The 20,602-nt window shown below is 40.0% G+C and overlaps 1 protein-coding gene across 1 annotated transcript in view; it reads left to right on the top strand.

Moving 5' to 3' along the window:
• Positions 1 to 218: 218 nt before the first annotated feature.
• PDE8A (phosphodiesterase 8A) overlaps positions 219 to 20,602 on the top strand; it is a gene marked incomplete at its 3' end in the record, with an annotated part of 39,691 nt that continues 19,307 nt past the window's right edge. The window contains exons 1-11 of the mRNA XM_082005349.1: positions 219 to 260; positions 2,753 to 2,943; positions 4,066 to 4,122; positions 9,169 to 9,226; positions 10,667 to 10,755; positions 11,004 to 11,082; positions 12,484 to 12,621; positions 17,645 to 17,733; positions 18,997 to 19,048; positions 19,149 to 19,191; positions 20,153 to 20,230. Coding sequence (XP_081861475.1) covers positions 234 to 260; positions 2,753 to 2,943; positions 4,066 to 4,122; positions 9,169 to 9,226; positions 10,667 to 10,755; positions 11,004 to 11,082; positions 12,484 to 12,621; positions 17,645 to 17,733; positions 18,997 to 19,048; positions 19,149 to 19,191; positions 20,153 to 20,230 — 901 coding nt within the window. The 5' untranslated portion in view covers positions 219 to 233. The remainder of the gene's footprint in view (positions 261 to 2,752; positions 2,944 to 4,065; positions 4,123 to 9,168; positions 9,227 to 10,666; positions 10,756 to 11,003; positions 11,083 to 12,483; positions 12,622 to 17,644; positions 17,734 to 18,996; positions 19,049 to 19,148; positions 19,192 to 20,152; positions 20,231 to 20,602) is intronic.

Below are 20,602 nucleotides of genomic sequence, written 5' to 3'. Positions count from 1 at the left end.
GCTCATTGATTTCTAACTGTTAATGCAGCTTAGCATATAAATTTACAAAAGCAGAATAAGACCCTTATGAAGAAGCAGCCTCATAATTATAGCAAGATATCTGTGAGACAGTGGTAAATAAGAAATGTCTTCTCTAACAGAGATAATTCTTCTTCTCCCCTGGGTGTATATGTATTAATAAGATCCCTTCTTATTTCTTCTAGACACCAGTAACAGATGTGCAGTTTGGCCCCATGAGACTTCATCAAGATCAACTTCAGGTAATACAATAGTTCAAACTGAAATCTTAATTTCTGTGATGTTTTAGAAATTAGCTTAAAATTCATGGCTGCAATTTTTGGGGTATAGAGATCTTCACAGAGCATTTTTGTTAAGTGATAATGTGCACCTCACAGATTTTTATCACAACATTCTATGTGTTATCCTAAAAATCCTGCCCAACTTTTTTCTCCAAACATCTCTCAGCTCATAAAAACAGAGCTACCTGTAATTCTTTCTGCTATCAGTTAGCTTGTAATCAATGTAGTGTTTTCCTTGTTTTGTATTTTACAAAATGTATTTTGCAAAATTGTGCATTAATTACAATTCCTAATCAAAATCTCATCAAAATGATACTAAGCCAAATGTCCTGTCAAGGTCTATTACACCAGCGTTATTACTAGCATCAACCAAACTTGCAATATAGTCACAAAAGATATGAAATGATCTTGGCAAAGTATGTTTTTTTGTTATTCATTGTTGATTTGCATTGATACATCCTCCTTTATCTCTTTACTAATAAAAGTCGTAAGTCAGTTGTCCCTTTATTTTGTCTTAGATGGGCATGAGGTTTGCAGAGACATGACTCCTTTGGACTTACTCTGAAATTTCTCCTGTATCCCAAGGCATACTGAACCATTAATAATCCAAGATGTTCCTCAGTCAGTAATTACAGAACTCCTGAAGGAAAGAAATCTGGACCTGATAATTTGAAAATATCTGTCTTCAAGAACTGCAGTTCAACATCTCCTTGAGCTATTGTCAGAACAGACAGTAATATCATAAAACATCAGGTCTTAGGACAGCCTCATCCAGATGTTTACCAAGTATAAATCAGAAACATTGCTCAAGTATTTGTGCCTCCTTTGTTGTTTAATGATTGGATCGCTTTTTTCCAGTCATAGACCACTCTAAAATTCTACCACTTCATTCTGGTAATGTAGCTGGCAGGTATGAGGGAAGGAGAAGTTAGACAATGTTGCATTTGTGCCAGAGTCAGTCATACAACTCAGATCTGCTTTCTGTGCTATTGCTGAAAACCATTCTTCCACTTTTTAGGAGTGTTATAAATTAACTTCAATGAATATAGCCCAAACTATGACATGTTTTTGCAAACAGTTTTGCAGGTTGCTGTAAAAGGAATCTGAACTCAATGAGTACAAAGTCCTTCATTCTTACAAAAATATGCACTGCATGGAAATGTTAAGATTTACTGGCAGACATTCCACCAACCTGGTCCAAAGTGTAACCAGCACTGGAATTCCTAAAATCACCCAGAAGATAAATGGCAGTGGGATGGGTATGAGTTACACATGCTCCACATTATTGTCTGACCAAAGCATATATCTAAGTGTGGTTTGATTAAATTACTGAAAGATTGGTGACTTGGGACAATAGATGAAATGCTAGTTTAATTATCCATCTTTCCCAGAAGGCTGCAGATACTGAGTCATCCACAAAATCAACACTAACATAGATCTATAGTCTGCCATTCTGTGTATTCTTACAGGCAAAAGAAGTTTTCTTCTACAAGATACTATGTTTATGCAAAGCACAATCACATCAGTGAGAGTCTTCCTTAGCAGACTTTATATTTATCTTCTGTACCATATTCAATCCTAGAATTTGAAATACATTTTAGAAGGAACTTGGATTTATCATACTTTGGGTATGCAGGCATTGTATTGATTTTAAAAAGGCTCAGAGAGATTAATGTTATTGGCAATTACATGATAAGTTAGGACAGAGCAAATACTGCTTCATAAATCTGACTTCCAGTTTTGGATTTCAATCACAGTAATCTCCTTCTGTGATACAAATCCTATGGCAAGCTTTGCATAGGAGTCACATGGGGACGTACTCCGTATACAAGAGGTACTGCTTATGGTTTCAGTCTTGCATCAGTTCACCTTGACCAGACTGTCTATAGTCCAGAAACCCCGCAGAGTGGGCTGCATCCAGTGCTTTGGGGAACTAGAATGAGATGAAAAGGAAAGCACATTTTTCATCATGCCATTGAAGCACTGGTAAATACTAATTCACATGAGGTGAACCATGGCATTTTTTTTTTCTGGAATATGATCCTGGCAAGATCAAAAAAAAACCAAGAAAATGGTTGTATGTGAGACAATTTCAGTGAAGAAAAGTAGACTCACTGTTGTTTCACGTACATTGGCTGAAATCTAGGCGTCTAGTCTCAACTGATTGCATAAGCTATCTTTGTACCTAATGATGAGAGCACCACTTCCCAAACTTATTCATCCCATGCGGATTTTATATCTGTCTCTGGCAGACTATTTTATCCACTTGAAACACCTCTGTATACAGGCAATTATAAAAAGCAATAGCTTATAGGAAGCAGTTCTGTTAAAAACAATGGATTAAGCCTTGGAAGTAGATTTAAAAAAAATGTGTTAAGAACAGGCAAGAGTCACAGAATCTGCTGTATATGTAAGACTTGTTTGTAATGATTTGCTGTGTGTCTTTAACACAGGTACTTTTAGTGTTTGCCAAAGAAGATAACCAGAGTAATGGATTCTGTTGGGCATGTGAGAAAGCTGGATTTCGATGCAATATTGCCAGGACACCTGAGTCGGCACTAGAATGTTTTCTTGATAAACACCATGACATTATCATTATTGATCATAGACATTCCAGATACTTCGATGCAGAAGCATTATGCAGGTAAGCATGTTAATGCTTAACTATATAATTAACACATCAGCAAAGGTTTTTTGTTTTTATATGACCCTTTTATAAAAAATCGATTGAAAGCTGCTGTTTTTTTGTACAGATGTCCACTGGTAGCATCAAATAATGTTACCTCAGTGCTTTACAGCTGATAGCTGCAGCATTTTTGGTTTTGTGCTAGGATACCTAAAGCTAAAGTTTTTGTTTCTTTTTTTTGTTTTTCCAAATACCTGGTTCCTTGTTTGCACATTAAATTAACTGCAAAGAATGTGTGTGCCACCAAGCAATTTAATAAATACATTCACGTCATTAGTGTTCTGAATTTTTTGAAATGTCAGTTGCTGTTGAGTAACTCCAGATACAAATAGGCAATGTTTTGTGTGCACGTTTCCATACAACGTTTGAAAATCTGTTATGAAGAGCAAAGTTGCAAACTGATTCCAAAAATACTTACACAAACTGCTGTAAAGTACAAAAAAAAGGGGAAAAGGATTTGCCTTTCTGAGTCCCTCCACAGAGACTTGACAGGCAATGGTGCCTTGCTTCAGTGACGTTCGAGTGAAATCCCCCTTGGGAATGTGTCTAGACTAAGTAACGGGCTGTGGGGTGGGGGCGGCAGGCTCAGGTTACGTACCCTGGGTGAGCGTGGGGGGTTCAGGGCACTGGGACAAAGGCTCTTCTTGCTCAACTGGAGTAGCTAGATAAGATCTTTGTCAGGCGAAGACTAGGTATCAGCGCTGATGCCCTTGTTACATTTTTACCATTCTGTTCCAGAATAAAGTGAAACGCTCCTTAAATGAGTGAGGCTGAGTCCTTCAAACAAGTCCATCGCATGCCTTTTCAGAGGGGAGAGTTTTTTCTGTTCCCCCACTGAGAGTATTTGAGGCTTAAATTAATCTACATTCTCTGTGTCTTTTTTATGGAGTCTCCGATATTGCTAAATTTATCCTCCGTTCTTAGTGGTCCAGCAGGCTTGGGATTCAATTTTTGTTTTGTTGTTAAACCATTTAAAAGAGGCCTTTTAAGAAAAGTACTGTGTGAAGATTCTGTGAAGTAATGTTTTCTGAAATGTGAACTTAAAAAAATGTTAAATTATTTTCTTTTTCTTATTTAAAGGTCTATCAGAACAACGAAACCCTCAGAAAATACAGTTATTATTGGTGTAGTACGAAGGTAAATACTCATACCTTTACTTTCACATGTGATCAGCAAAATGTAAATATTACCATTGTAAAAGTAAATACTACATTAAAAAAACTTGAATTAGAACTTCTTACTGTGCTAGTGATAATGTGCTCTACCATGTAGAGTTTTCACCACAGGGTTGGGACAGGTTTTTTGATTTCTAGTTTTTACTAAAGAGGTCTTACTCTGGGTTTTGTTTTGGTTTTTTCCCCTCTCCTGATCACTGCAAGCTTTAGGAGTATGTTTCAAACAACCTCTGCAACATCATGTACAGGACTGTGGAACTGCCTCATAGATCTGTATTTTGGTATTAATAAAAATAACAGTTAGAACCCTTCGTGATCTGTTTTTCAGTCTGATTAATCTCGGCACAAACAGATCTGTTTGATCAGTACAAAGTAGCATCTGACCATAGAAGTTTTAAAAGTAAAATAGGCTAGATTATGACAACTCAGTAAAGCAGTGCATATGCTTTTTTCCTCCTCCTTCTGAAAATATTCCTTACATATAATAAAAATATGTAAAAGTAACAAAAATGCAATATATTTAATCTGAAATTAAATAAATGGAAGATAATTTCCTCAAAGTATAATTTTGGGAGTGTCCATTTCTCAGAAAACATTATTCTGAAAACGAGTTCTGAGGTCTTGAAATTAAAAACCCTATTTTCCACCACCATGTCTAGTGAACAAAAGACCCTAATTAAACATTTAAAGGGATTCCATTGTGAATATAATCTTCAATGTTTTTATGTTAAGAAGTCTTCTGACTATAGTAAACCACTGCTTCTACAGTCAGAATTGTCTCTCATCAGACTAATTAAAAAAAAAAAGAGAAAAAAAGGAGCAAAAGAGCAAACAGTAACTCAAGAGCTGCTTCATGTACATCAGAGAGAAAGATACCTGTGGTTCTGTGGGCCAGCAGTTCCTTACAAAAGGGAGGAGAGCTTGGAAGCTGGGCTTGCTGACTCAGACTTAAGAAGTTGCTCAAAAGGGTTTTTTCCCTGCAATTCATTTTTGTCTTTTCAAAATGTTCGCATTGTGTGTTGGGACAAGATAATAGCCGCCTGCAGTGACAGTATCTCAGAAGCTTGAGTTCTCAAACTTCTCAGATGTGTCTAGTATCCCTGTCTACTGAAAACTTCAGAAGCGAGTTTACTTTCCATTGGGACGGAGTTGACTGCGGCAAGTTCCCATGTGCTAAACACAAGCCTTCTCGAGTCACCATTTAGAATTTCACAGACAGAGAACTTTCACACATTTCCTTTCTTGCTGCAAGAAGCATATTTGTGAAAAAGCCTGACATTTAGCCAATAGCATGTGGAGGGTCTTATCCTTAATTTTCCTGCAGTTCAGTTTGTTGGTTTTTTGGTTGTGGTTTGTTTTTTTTTTTTTTCCCTTGGAGAATGCCTGTCATATTTTTTGTGCTTCTGGGAGGCAGCATTACCAGGTAGCTGGAATGAGGAATGGGGAGATTTTTCTGACAGCTGCCCTTCTCTCTCTGCTTAATCTTGGACAAACCTTGCCCTTTAGTAGGCATCATTCTCCTTATGCATAAGAAACAAGTACACAGAAAACGAAAAGAAGAGGTGCCGTAAGATACAAAATTTCACACATAAATAAAAGCTATTGTGCCATCCCAACATGGTGGGATGCTTCTCATGACTGGAGTGCTGCAATGGATGGCTATAAGCTCTTCTGAAGGGATAGGCAAGGAAGGAGAGGTGGTGGGGTGGCTCTGTATGTTAGGGAGTGTTTTGATTGCATAGAAATCAATGATTGTGAAGACCAAGTAGAGTGCTTGTGGGTAAGGATGAGGGGGAAGGCCAATGAGGCAGATATCCTGCTGGGAGTCTGTTACAGACCACCCAACCAGGACGAAGAGACAGATGAGACATTCTATGAGCGACTGGCAGAAGTCTCGCATTCGCTGGCCCTTGCTCTTGTGGGCGACTTCAACCTACCTGACATCTGCTGGAAGTATAACACGGCAGAGAGAAAACAATCTGGGAGGTTCCTGGAGTGTGTGGAGGATAACTTCCTGACACAGCTGGTGAGTGAGCCCACCGGGGAGGTGCCTTGCTGGACCTGCTGTTTACAAACAGAGAAGGACTGGTGAGAGATGTGGTGGTCGGAGGCCGTCTTGGGCTTAGCGACCACAACATGATAGAATTCTCAGTTGTGAGTGAAGTAAGGAGAGGGGTCAGCAAAACTGCTATCATGGACTTCCGGAGGGCAGACTTTGGCCTGTTCAGGTCACTGGTTGAGAGAGTCCCTTGGGAGACAGTCCTGAAGGACAAAGGGGTCCAGGAAGGCTGGACAGCCTTCAAGAAGGAAATCTTAAAGGTGCAGGAGCAGGCGGTCCCCATGTGCCGTAAGAAGAGCTGGCGGGGAAGGCGACTGGCCTGGCTGAACAGGGAGATGTTGCTGGGACTCAGGGAAAAGAGGAGAGTTTATCATCTCTGGAAGAAGGGGCAGGCAACTCATGAAGAGTACAAGGATCTCGTTAGGTCAAGCAGGGACAAAATTAGAAAGGCAAAAGTCCAGCTAGAGCTCAGTATGGCCACAGTTGTAAAGGATAATAAAAAATGTTTTTACAAATATATTAACAACAAAAAGAGAGGCAAGGAGAATCTCCATCCCCTACTGGATATGGCGGGGAACATTGTCTCCAAGGACGAGGACAAGGCTGAGGTACTTAATGCCTTCTTCGCCTCAGTCTTTAATAGCCAGTCCAGGTATCCGCAGGGTATTCAGCCCCCTGAGCTGGAAGATGGGGATGGAGAGCACAATATACTCCTCATAATCCAGGAGGAAGCAGTTAAGGACATGCTAAACCACCTGGACACTCATAAGTCTATGGGGCCTGATGGGATCCCCCCGAGAGTACTGAGAGAACTGGCAGAGGAGCTTGCCAAGCCACTCTCCATCATTTATCAGCAGTCCTGGTTAACAGGGGAGGTCCCAGAAGACTGGAGGCTTGCCAATGTGACACCCATCTACAAGAAAGGCCAGAAGGAGGATCCTGGGAACTACTGGCCTGTCAGCCTGACCTCTATACCAGGGAAGATTATGGAGCGGTTGGTCTTGAGAGTGCTCACAGGGCATGTGCAGGACAACCAAGGGATCAGGCCCAGCCAGCATGGGTTCATGAAAGGCAGGTCCTGCTTGACCAACCTGATCTCCTTCTATGACCAGGTGACCCGCCTAGTGGATGAGAGAAAGGCTGTGGATGTTGTCTACCTGGACTTTAGTAAAGCCTTTGACAGCGTCTCCCACAGCATTCTCCTGGAGAAACTGGCGGCTCGTGGCTTAGACAGGTTTACTCTTCGCTGGGTGAGGAACTGGCTGGATGGCTGAGCCCAGAGAGTTGTGGTGAATGGCGTTAAATCTGGCTGGCGGCCGGTCACAAGTGGTGTTCCCCAGGGCTCGGTCCTGGGGCCAGTCCTATTCAATATCTTTATAGATGACCTGGATGAGGGGATCGAGTGCTCCCTCAGTAAGTTTGCAGATGACACCAAGTTGGGTGGGAGTGTTGATTTGCTGGAGGGCAGGAGGGCTCTGCAGAGAGATCTGGACAGGCTGGATCGATGGGCAGAGGCCAACTGTATGAGGTTTAATAAGGCCAAGTGCAGGGTCCTGCACTTGGGCCACAACAACCCCATGCAACGCTACAGGCTTGGGGAGGAGTGGCTGGAGAGCTGCCCGGCAGAAAAGGACTTGGGGGTGCTGGTTGACAGCCGACTGAACATGAGCCGGCAGTGTGCCGAGGTGGCCAAGAAGGCCAACAGCGTCCTGACCTGCATCAGAAATAGTGTGGCCAGCAGGAGCAGGGAAGTGATTGTGCCCCTGTACTCGGCACTGGTGAGGCTGCACCTTGAATACTGTGTTCAGTTTTGGGCACCTCACTACAAGAAGGATGTTGAGATGCTCAAGCGTGTCCAGAGAAGGGCAACGAAGCTGGTGAGGGGTCTGGAGCACAAGTCTTATGAGGAATGGCTGAGGGAACTGGGGTTGTTTAGTCTGGAGAAGAGGAGGCTGAGGGGAGACCTCATTGCTTCTTACAACTACCTGAAAGGGGGTTGTGGCGACGAGGGTGTTGGCCTCTTCTCCCAAGTAACTAGTGATAGGACAAGAGGAAGTGGCCTCAAGTTACACCAGGGGAGGTTTAGATTGGGTATTAGGAAAAATTTCTTCACTGAGAGGGTGGTCAGGCATTGGAACAGGCTGCCCAGGGAGGTGGTGGAGTCGCCATCCCTGGAAGTGTTCAAAAAACGTGTGGATGTGGCACTTCAGGACATGGTTTAGGGAACATGGTGGCGCTGGATTAATGGTTGGACTTGATGATCTTGAAGGTCCTTTCCAACCTAGTGATTCTGTGATCTGCTAAGCCTGATCAGCTTCCATCAGCTCATTTACAGAAACTTAACATAATGGCCTTTCTTCCAGATTCCAGCCATACATTCACATATGTTGGAATGTCTTTTAACAGTTAGTATAGCCAAGTTTTAAAAAATTATTCAGATGTCTCATTTTAGGAGTATGTCATTCTGAAGTGACCTACTGGAAGGCACTGGGTAGGCAACACTAGAAAATCCATCTTCATTCAGGCATCTTGAGCTGCCCGTCTAAGATTTGGTACACTCAGATAAACAAGTAATTTCTTAAAACTTTGGCCATGTGGACTTTCAAGTGCATCTTTGACTAAGGACAACATAAACAACAAAGAATCCAGTACTGAAAAAGAAGGAATAGTCCAACAATGTAGGTAACTAATTTGTTTTCTTTAAGCATTATTTTTTTGTGATGTAAGCAGCTCATCACATGCAAAAAGGAAAATAACATTTTGGCTTATCCATGCCAAAGATGAAAGCTTATAAAAAACACAAAAAATAAGTTTTATTTATAGATCCTGTAAGGGTTTTGCCATATTAGCTTTTAGTGTGACATTGGGATACAGGTATCAATGGCTTGTGAAATTGGGTCTCAGTTGATTACAGAAATAATCTCTGACTTTATAATCCTTCTTTAAAAGGCACGCTGATCGTGAAGAGTCATCAATATTGCCCCTGATCTCTGCTGGCTTTACAAGGGTATGTATGTGTTATACTCCACTAGGTTGCTCTGACATTTCAAAATTGTCATGCAAGAAACTATTCTGAAGTTTGGCTGTCAGTGACCGTTTCTGTTGTAATTCAACCTGTAAATCTTGTTCATGCTGCTCATTCATACATCCCAATTCTGAACTACCATACACCAGTAGAATTAGAATAGCACTGACTAAGGAGGTGGACATTCTCAGGAATATAAGAAGTGGTGCTGAGACTTTTCTACTTTATACCAGAGTAAATATATGATGCTCTGCTTGAAAAGTTGACATTGACAAAATTGACTAGTGACTGTAGCAGAGCCAGAGAGTAGCTTGCAGTGAACAACAGAATGTGCTGTGGGAAATCTCTTTTATCAAACGCCAATTCACATCTGTAAACAAGCTCCAGACACTGTCAAGTGCTATTATCTATTGTTTGGAGACACCTGAAAAGTATTACATTGAATCTGTTCCTTGGCAACTGTTCCAATTAAGCAGGAAAGGTGCTTATTAGCGTGTCAGTTAAGTGGATTCCTGATTGCATTAAGCTGACAACGGAACAAAAATGTGCATGATTTACAGTGTGATTCAGAGTATTTGGTTGCATACTCACCAGATTTTTTGCTATCTCATCACAGTCCATTTGCACTTATTTGCTTCTTTGTACTAAGGTCCTAATGCAGGAGATGCTAGAGCCTGAAAATAACTGTACTTACATGTACAGAGTCATTCCAGTGGGCACATAAGTAATCCAGCACAGGTTCTGAATTATTTATGGATCAGAGCCTTGGAGATAGGGCTAATGGCAAAGAGTAGAAAATTTTGTTTAGCAGCCTTGATGTGGCTTACCTTTGATAATCGATCTTTCCTCCCAAATTATCAATGTCTGTGGCAGTTTAGCAGGAACAAAGACTTAACCTGGTAAATATGAGATGTTTTAAAAAAAACATCAAAGATACTGAGGTCATTGATATACAAGCCCCAGAATGAATGATTGTATCCAATGGCAGGTATATTTGTCAAGAAGTTTTGCTTTCTTCTATGTATATAATTTGGAGTATTAGCAATTGGAAACTCATCTCAAATTTTGATGATTTGAGACACAAAATAATTTTTTCACTGTTATTTTAAATAAGTAGCATGGAAGAATATAACTTCATGAAAAGTACATTTTTTACTGTATTGATTATGCTGACAATTACAGAGAATAAACAAATTGGTTGAACCTCATTGCCATGAGGATCTGTCACCTTTTCAAAATGCAGTAACCTGAAGAATTTTACTAGTCCCAGAAAATAATCTTCCTGTGTTGCTTGTATTACAACATGATCATTTTTGGGATATCTACTCCTTTTTAGTTCCTTATCAAGCAAAAGAAAACAGCTTCATACTCTTGAGTACAGAAATGTGTATTAATGAAATATTTCTAACCTTTCATTTGCAGCGATATGTAGAAAATTCTAATATAATGGCCTGTTACAATGAGTTGATTCAGCTGGAATTTGGAGAGGTGCAGGCACAATTCAAACTAAGGTAATTTTACCAAAAACATTATCAACAAAAAAATGCCAGTTCAGCCACATCCTTAAAAGAGTATTTATTTTACTGTACTGTAGTTAATTATAGAATGTCAGTTAACATTCTATAATGTTAGTTGAAGAAAATGTTAATTATTAAAGTACAACTTCATTCAGTATAGAGTTGCAATACCTTATTGTCATATACAATAAGAATTACGTGGATTAAATTTAATCGGATGCTTTTTTTTGTTTTGTCTCCAGGGCGTGTAATTCATTATTTACAGCATTAGAGAAAAGTCAAGAAGCCATTGAGATCACAAGCGAAGACCATGTAATACAGGTTTGTTCCAGTTATTTTTATAAGTACAGAAAATTGCTCTGTGGGCTGACAGTATTTTATTTCATCATGATTACATTTACTCTTTCTTACAGTATAACAATCTAACCTAACTTAATGGTTCTAAAAAGACTGGAATGAATTTGGCTGTAGAGCAGAATTTTCTCCATTTAAAATCTCTTGCATAAATCAAGCCAATTTTAAGGGAGATTGTTGTTTCTGAATGAATAAGGATTTACTCTCTTGTTTTTATTTTTTATAATGATTCTTTTATGTCATGAATGAATGCAGACAGTGGTTTGTATTCTTTTCCAAAAATACTGTATGTTAATTTGATGCTCTTGAAAAGCAAATCTAATTGATGTTCTATTTAAATACAGGTAGTACGCCTTTTTTTTTTTTTTTTTTTGCTTAAATCTGATACTGTTTGATGCAGCAGAATTTGTGGGCCAACCATTTTTGAATGTAATCCTCTCTTCAAAATTTCTTTAAAAGAGGGAAAAGAAATTGTGCTTAGGTTTGCAGTCCTGGAAAACGTAATCTTTGTGAGGGAGTTAGTTCTATCCCTAGCTATGAAGGCTCTGGGGAGTGATTTTATTATCAGTAAAGAGCCTGAATCTAAGCTGCTGGGAGTTAGAACATGCATATAAATTGTACCCTCCTGACCCAAATCTTGACAATGGCAATTTCATTGAAGGATGTGTCTTCTTCATCCCTTTTACAAAAATAACAGAACACATCCTGAAGTTGTTTTAAATCTATTTTTTCAGACCAAATTTTGTCCCTCTGCTGACAGCCCCAGAATATGAGAGAACCAACATGTGCAAGAGTCCTGGAGCTCCAGCAGGCAGGACTTTCTCACAGAGGGGAGGAACCTTTTCGAAGGAACCTTTAGAGGAGAACATTTAGGAGCAGAGAGCATGCAGTGGCACCCTTTTAATTTCTCTCATATTGAAACATTGTAAGTTGTGAGGCATTCGGATGCTGTTACGACAGTTATGTCAGTAACTCAGCCAATATTTCTATGGTATCCCACCATCTAATTTGTGATTTTTAGGAACATGGAGGTAGGGTTGAGGTTTATAGGTTTGAGAACTGACAAAGCTCATTTTTCAGGAATTTTTGTTGTCTGTCTAAACTTTGTGGTTGTGTAATACTCAGATGTTTCCATAATTTCCCTGTCTTTGTTCACATGAACACACACTGCACAACTCTTCTAGCATGGACATTACTGTTTTGCTTCACAAAGAAAAAAATTTAGGCATCTCTCTCAGGAGAGTACATACAGAGATCTATTTCAGGCTCGGAAAGAGATCCCTAGGTTTAGGAAGTAGGAAAAAAAAGGGATTCTGTTGTGCTTTAAGAATTCTGTTGAATGGTTTTTTGTTTGTTTTTATTTCACAGTACGTCAATCCTGCTTTTGAAACAGTGATGGGCTATCAAATAGGTGAACTAATAGGAAAGGAATTAACAGAAGTGCCTATAAATGAAAAAAAAGCTGATTTCCTAGATACTATTAATTCCTGCATAAAGATAGGAAAGGTGAGTATGGCATTGTATCACTTACCATTTGCTACCTGTAGAAGTTATTATTATCCAGGGATGACACATGATGTACCTTGCAGCTTCACAGACACTTAGCATTTGGAGCTTTCTTACTCAAAGAAGAAGAGAAAGTAAAAAATGCTCATTTTTTAAAGGGCTGCTTTCTCTTTTCTTGCTTGGAAGAGGTATATGTTTTATGAAAATAAGTGACTTGCTATGTTTCTTTATAATATATGCTGTAGCAAAAGGTGTGGGAATACCAAAGGGGAATGGGATGGATGCGCATGTTATCCAGTGTGATGTAAATGAGAAAAGAACCATGTTGAAGTATCTTAGCGTGAAATGTGAAAGCTGATTTGCAAGTTCAGAATGTAAAAATATCAGAAGAGACATTTGCAATACCACTTGAGAGTGATAGGCAGTGTCAGCTGCCAGCTGCCACTGTCTTTTGTTCTCTAATGACATGGGAGCTGTCTAATGGATTTCCATTAGAAATGTTTGCTGCACCAAGAAAGCGCATGAGGTATTGCAGCTGGCTTCAAGGGAGGTCATTACAGAGAGACTGTAATTACTGTTTGCCTGGTAGCTCCATGATGTTCCTTTGGGACTGTTGTGGCTGTAGTGTGAGGATCCATCTAGGAGCTTTCATTTGCGTTTTGACAATGAGGTGCAAATGCTTCTGATGGCCTTGAACATGTCATAGTACCTTATAGGAAGAAGATCATGGATGTTACACACAGAGATTTGGGAATTGGTGTGTTTGTAGCTGTGTCATGGCCCATGCTCAGACCTGAGTCAGGGTAGCTAGTTGGGTCATACTGACTGTCCGTGGGGAAGCAGCATGTTATTGACACAGAGCAGGGAGGTGCTAAAATGAATCATGGCACACTGTGTATCTAGGCAGTGATGCAAAAGCACCAATGCAAAGTTGTGATGATTCATACTCTGTAAATCAGGGCACTAACACAAGCATTCATCAACAAAACGGCATTCTAGCTGGGTGCAGATTGCATGTGCGTTTCAACAAGAATGTGTCGCTCATTTCTACATGTATGGGCCTTTTGGAAGAGATCCCAGCAATAGACAGTAGTTTGGATTATGGTGCTTCACACCTCTGTTGCCTTACTGAAATTATTTCAGTAAACGTCTGTAATACAAAACTGATGTTAGGAGGGAGTATTTATTAAGTTATAATTCAAATACATTAGGTGTGTCAGGCTTTAAATCCACAACATCAATTCTCAAGATACGAAGTGATCAAATTTTTAATATTTTAGTGTGCTGATAAAAATATCTTTAATAATGGAAATATATTTTACTCTATGAATGATAGAAATCTAACCCTAATCCATCTCTTTCCTTGTACTTACTTTATTCGTGTCTCTAGGACTTCCAAGTGTAAGAGCTAATGAAATACTACTTATTTAAACGTGTCTGTCTGGAACAGCTTAAGCTGGTTTAGGTGGCTATATTCTGTTTACATCTTTTTTGGTATTTCCCTTTGGAACATTTTATAGTATGCAATCTATGTAGCCTTACATTTACATATTAACAGAAAAGTGAATTGCAAATTAAATTCTTACACGAAGTATTTGCAAGTAGAGGTTAACTGTGCGGAGCAACCTTTAAAATGCTGCAGCCTTTTGAAGGCACTTTAGTTTGAAATCACTTGTGTCAAAATGCTTCAGCATTTTCAGAGGTGCCTAACTTGTGGCTGGATCATTCTGACATGGTCTGTATGTTGTTTTCAGGCTTGTGATTTCTCTATATCCTAAATTTAAAAGTCTGCTTCCCATTACAATAGGCTATATATTGGCTATTGTAGGTTATGGCATACCAAAAAAGCCAGCTGTCTACTGCTGTGATACTGTCCTGTCAACAGCTTTGGCTTTTCTGTTTTGAACAAACATGGTAATAGAACAAAAATAATAGAAAGCAAGATTTTTCTGATCTTTAGAAAAATGCAAGCTGTGTAACTCTACATCTAGTCTTTAAATGGAATTTAGGAAGGTGAACTCTTGCAGCGTTTCCCCAGTTGTGCTGACAAACATAGAGCTGTGAGCAAGTTCAGTATATCTAAACAAAATTTCATAGGCATTATACACAAAAGCTGCTAATTGCATGGTACATAGGGATTCTTGGGTCAGGTTGTTTCTCCTAGCAAAAAAAAAATCTCTGGAAGGTCATTTTTTGTTACTACAGCTGGCTGCAATTTGCAAGAAGCCAGCATTATTGAAAGGCATTTTCACTCATCCATATTTGAGGAGTTAAAAAACAAGTTGTACTTTCTTCAGTCTTCTGATGCATGATTCAGATTACAGCCATTAAGATGAAATGTGCAAATCTGACTAGAATTCTTGCTCTCTCTCTCATCTCTGCAGTTTGACACAAAGCTCTTTATTTTAGCTTCGCTTTTTCTGAAGTGAGATGGATAGCTATCAATAAATCAGGCAAGACATGCAATTGCTTTCACTCCTTGGGAATTATTTGCAAGATAGCTATCTTTACAGATGGGGTGGGAGAGCGATCAGGCTTTATGATAAAAGTCTATGGCAATTCCTTCCTAACTCAGCCTTACTTGCTGTAAGGTTGTTTTCATGACATCTTGTGTTTATTTTGGTTTGCTCTGTTTTCTACAAGTAGCTTGCTGAATTTTGCTGTCTAGTGCAAGAAGCCTCAATCTAAGAGGAAGGCTGAATTGGTGGATTACTTACTTACCATGCATGTATGAGTGCTCAGTGGGTAGACGCATGCCATGGCTACCTTAATGTTAAGTTTGAAACCTCAGTGTTGATTCACTCTATAAAGGGTGAAACTGGTTTTTTTTTTTTACTGTGTATGGTTTTTACTCTGCACTGGATCCCAGCACACCAGGCCATGCAGAAGTGACTGATGGCTGTACTTGTGTGGCTGTAATGTAGACATAACGATGAGCTTGACTGACAGCTCGTCTTGTGAAGTAGCTCTTCTCTGTTGGACCCCTGACAGAGGCTCTGTAAGAGAGCATATGGTGTTCTTAAAATATGTTTAAGTACCGTTCCTGGGAGAACTTCACCTACCAGCAGGAGTTTGGCTTGGACCTCTTATTTCTCAGAATTGTGCTGACCTTTTCCCTCACACATTTCGTGCCACAGTATCACAGGTTTTAGAAATTCACAAGTTGAAAAATCGATCTGTTGACTAAGAAGAATACATTAGTGAATAACCTGTCTTGAAAAGGATGCACTTTCAATGAGAGAATTATCCAAGCTGTACCTTATGACTTCATGCCTTTTTATAAACCTGCATATTCCAGGTTTATTACCTGGGTGAGAGATCGATTACTCATCTCTGCCTCATCCTGGTTGTCAGGAAACTATTGATATGCATACTTTTAATAATGAGAGCATTGAATTGTGTGATGTTTGCTTTATCTTATTTGTATTCCTCATGCAACTCCCAGGAGAAGATATTATGCTTGCTTTCCAATTTGTTATGCACAAGTTCTTTTCTCTGACAGTTCCTCAGAAAAGCCTTTCATATTTTTTTCTGCACAGCCTGTCACCATGCAGCTCTCTGCGGGCTGGAGTCTTTATTTGCTGGCTCCATCAACATAAATGCAAAATTGTTCTCTCTGTACCTGTGCTCTGGCCTGATTGACTGTGAGATCTGTCAGTCTAACATCAATAAATATGTATCATGTGCCTCATGAAGGTATTTTCACATATGTTTGTAAGATTTCATCTACAGTCTGTTGAACTCAACTGAAAAACAGCGGTTGGCATGGGTAGTTTGTATTAAGTGAATCTGCAATATGGAATCGATAATTCATTAATACTTGGTGTTTGCTAGATGCCCGTCTCAAAATAAGCATCTATTAAACAGAACCAACAACAACTATTCTAGGGGTGGAAATGTGTAGGCAACATAGTAACATTGTCAGCTGCCAAGTTACAAAGACTGGCTCTGTTGGAAGGTAACTGCCCTCTGTGCTGCTGCCAGAAATGAAAGCGCGAGACCCCCGGTTCCCAAATTTTGCGCTCTCTGAGTTTTCCTAAATAGCCCTGTGAGGAGGCAACTCTAATCCAGGCACCACGTGCAAGGGGACACCCGGAGAGGGCCGTCAGTGCTGTGGTACATGTCTTTGCTGTGATATTTGTAGCACAGTTTGAGAAGCAGCAGCAGCAGCAGCATGGTGAGGGGATGGGGAGGGAGCAACAGGTAAGGGGCCCGTGCCCCGGCGTCGGCTGAAGCTGCGTTTAGCCGTGTCTGCGTGCATCGGTGTGGGAGCTCTCCTGCTTCACAGCGTGGGTGTGGGCTCCGCTGCAGGGAGGTGGTTTGGGGCTGGGTGTTACACCGTCGTGGTGCTTTCTGGATTTAAAATCTCTACATAACAAAAGTGGTTGTTTTAACAGTATTTCATTTAAAAGCCTATCTTAAACAAGAGCGAAAGGACTTTTCCTGAGTCTCGTTGAAAGAGAAACTGAGGCTCTGCACTAGAAAGAAGTGTCTCATTTCCAGTGGAAAAAAAAAAAAAAGACTTCTCACCGCAAAATGAAAAATTTCTTTCCACCCTGTCTTTTTTTCCCCGTTAATGAATTTATCAGAAAACAAGGATACTGGCAGTGACAATCTGATACTTCAAAAATTGTCTACTTAAATGTGATCCTGAGACCAGAGTGCTTGCAGATGGGAGGTCAGCAGATGGGAGGCAGAATCCAGTAGCTATTCTACTAGGCTCTCTTTTGCTTTAAAAAAGCCAGGATAAATCTCTGCCACTTTTTGAGACTGAACTGACAGTGTGGAAAGTAAATGTGCTAGGACCAAAGTGCTTTTAGTCACATTTATATTTAATGTTAACTAGTGATAAGACTTCCCAACTCTGCAGGAGAGACAGTGCAGCCCAGAAGTGAAGGCGGACAGGTTGGCATAATGGTTTCTCACTGGGAGGAGTCAATTTTCATCAATGAAAAAACATATGAAGCTACAGCTTCTCTTCCTGTTTTATCTGAACTTCCTTCCACTTGAATTCCTTTTTCAGGAATGGCAAGGAATGTACTATGCGAAAAAGAAAAATGGAGATAGCATACAACAAAATGTGAAGATACTACCTGTCGTTGGACAGGGAGGGTAAGTATGAAAGCTAAAGCCATGGTTTAGGTTGGAGTTGAGGCTCAGTTTGGAGTTCAGCTGCTTTCAGCAGACATTGGATTAACCTGTTACTGAGTATAAAGGAAACTTACGCAAGGAAGGGAGCATCAGACGTCTGCATTTAATTCCTTGGGGCAAAATCAAGTCTGTGCAGGGAAAGTGAAATTCTCCTAATTCTCCCCAAAAAGGAGCCAAAGATGCAGATGTGCTCACTTGTGACTCTTACTCTTCTAATGCTCCCTGAAGAGCAAGTGCAGCCTCCTCTCTTTCTGTGCATTGTCTTGGGACCACTAGGACCTATGTCCTGTTCCACTGTGCACCTGCACTATGTCACTCCATGCTCACCTACTCATGGCTGTTGACGAGTGTCTTTATGTGATGAGGTCACTGTGTGCTTTGATCCTGGTCAAAATTCAAGCATGTCTTGATTTTTGTGCGACTGCCACTTGGTCCCCAAATAGAGCATTTGGAGCACACAGGTATATGTTAGTTATTGGTACATTTATGATGAGTCCTTCTATATTATATTGGGAAAGAAAGTGGGTCAGATTGCATGCAGTAGCAGTTTCAAAGTCCTCTAAGGCAACTCAAACACTAGTTAAAAGCACGGCACGTTATCTTCCAGACTTGGCTGAGACAATCATTTAGAAAGGTGTGTCTTCATGAAGGAAAGGTCACATGCAGCTTCTTCATGCAGTTACTTCCTAAAAAAAAGTGGTTTGGGTTGATTTCATCCCTGGAAGTAATTCATGTTCTTTAATTTCCATCAATAGAGTGAAAATATTTCAGCTTAAGGTGCCAAACTTGTAAGACCAATAAGTATTACATACATTGCTACTTATGGAACAACCTAAGCCCATTTGAAGCTGTTTCTGGGTAATCAAGGGTATAGTTTTCAGTTTGATTGCTCAATCCCTAAATCTTGTAGAAGGTTTTGATTGTTGGACTGCACTGTTGCATGTTTTGCATTTATATCATACCTGAAACATCCTACAGTAGCCCAAAAGAAACTGGGAGGGGAGGGCAGAGAGGAAGAGGAAGAGACAATCTTTGCAAAAGATGCTTCTATTTTGTGTTCCCCATCATGTGCAGAACTGTGGGTTTTTTCCAGTCCCAGTTGAGCCTTCCTGCCAGAAGAGAATTAGTCTTCTATTAATTTGTTGCTCTTACCTATTTTGTGTATTAGTGCTAAATTAGAGCTGAGGTTCGGATGGGAATTAACATACTGTTTTTTGCCTACAGAAAGATTAGACACTATGTGTCAATTAGTAGACTGTGCAATGACAACAATAAGGTAAGTGAAAATAGTGCTATGCTTGCTTTAGTTTGAGCCCTAAATATTACAAAGTAATGGTCAATTTCTGAATAACTGGATTTCTCATATTAAATTGTAGGCAGAGAAGACATGTGAACGTGTTCAGGCTGAATCTCAGACAGGTACGACACATCTCTTCTGTCCTAATAAGCGGAGAATGCACCTGGGGAAAGAATAAAGCCCGTTGTTAGTGATCTGACTGAAAACCACAGTTGCACAGGATGGCCTGAACAGTACTCTTTAGCTAGCAACAAGCAGGGAATCCAGCTTAAAAGGCAGAAAAATAAGAAAGTAAATACAAGCCCTCTCTACCTGCCTCATTTGTTTTGGATGTGATATAAAGCAACCCGCCCTTGAAAAACAGTGATAGGGCCCCAAATTGGTATTGCGGTATTGATGGATTCAGTGTCACATTTCAGTTGTAGGTAGTGGATCCCTGTGACAAAATGAGAAATGATGCCGTCTAGTCGTCATGTTGCTGTGGCTGGTCTATAGCTAGTGGCATGTATGTTTGCATTGCTTTTAACTGTACTGGGGGGTATTTGCATGTGGGTGGAAATGAGGATGGCCAACACTACCATTCACCATCATTCCACATACCAACTCTTCATTTAAGACATCCTTGGCATCGATAATGCAGGTAGTCGTTAATGGTAGCCTTGGTCGCACAGGTTGTAGCTGTTGGAGTCGATAAGGGACCTGGGATACATTGCCTAGTTTGCTAGTGTATAGTCTGCTTTGATCCACCAGTTCTTTGTGGCAGTTGTTACTTGAGTGAACTCAGGTGTGTTGCACAAGTTGTATTCACAGCTACAATTGTGTAACTGTGTCAAGAGAGGAACTTTTCCCTCCACAGTTAGATCCCTTCTGTGAAAACACATAGGGGTGTTCTGCCAGAGGGCACGACTGGGTTCATGACAGTGTAACTGGGCAAGAGTTTAAAAAGGAGCTTTCATTGGCTTTCATCTGCTGAAGCATTGTGGTAAATAGCTGCTGCTATCAGGCTTTCTCTGAGTTTCAATTCCTTTGACATACATCTTGGGCACAACTTAATGTCATTGTACAATGTCATTTTCTCCATAGATATTCAGACCTGCAGACACAAAGACAGGAGGAAAGGATCACTAGATGTCAGATCCACAACATCACGAGGGAGTGATGGTATGTTAAAAGTAGATTTTTCTGATTTTTATATATATATATATATTTTCAGATTTTTATGTGCCATCATACATACACATACAAATATAGGTAAGTATGTATGTCTGTATACACGCACACGAATAAAATAGCAAGTCATCAATTCATGAACAGCTTTGCATTTGTCAGCCTCATTTTCTTCTCTTGCACTACTTTGAGTATTTTTTTTGAACCAGTGGAGAATGGAAGGCTATCATCTACCATCCTGCATGGAAGACCTTATGAGATTCCATACAGATACTTTCAAGTACAAATGCCAAACTCTAAACCTATCAAATGATTACATTTCTCACCTCTAATCTTGATAAAAATATGAAGATAATTTTTGTTTTC

This window comes from Phaethon aethereus (assembly GCF_964289735.1).
Source record: "Phaethon aethereus genome assembly, chromosome: 12".
Taxonomy (NCBI): domain Eukaryota; kingdom Metazoa; phylum Chordata; class Aves; order Phaethontiformes; family Phaethontidae; genus Phaethon; species Phaethon aethereus.
Note: the sequence above shows the minus strand (reverse complement) of the source record. Positions and strands in the feature narration are given on the sequence as shown.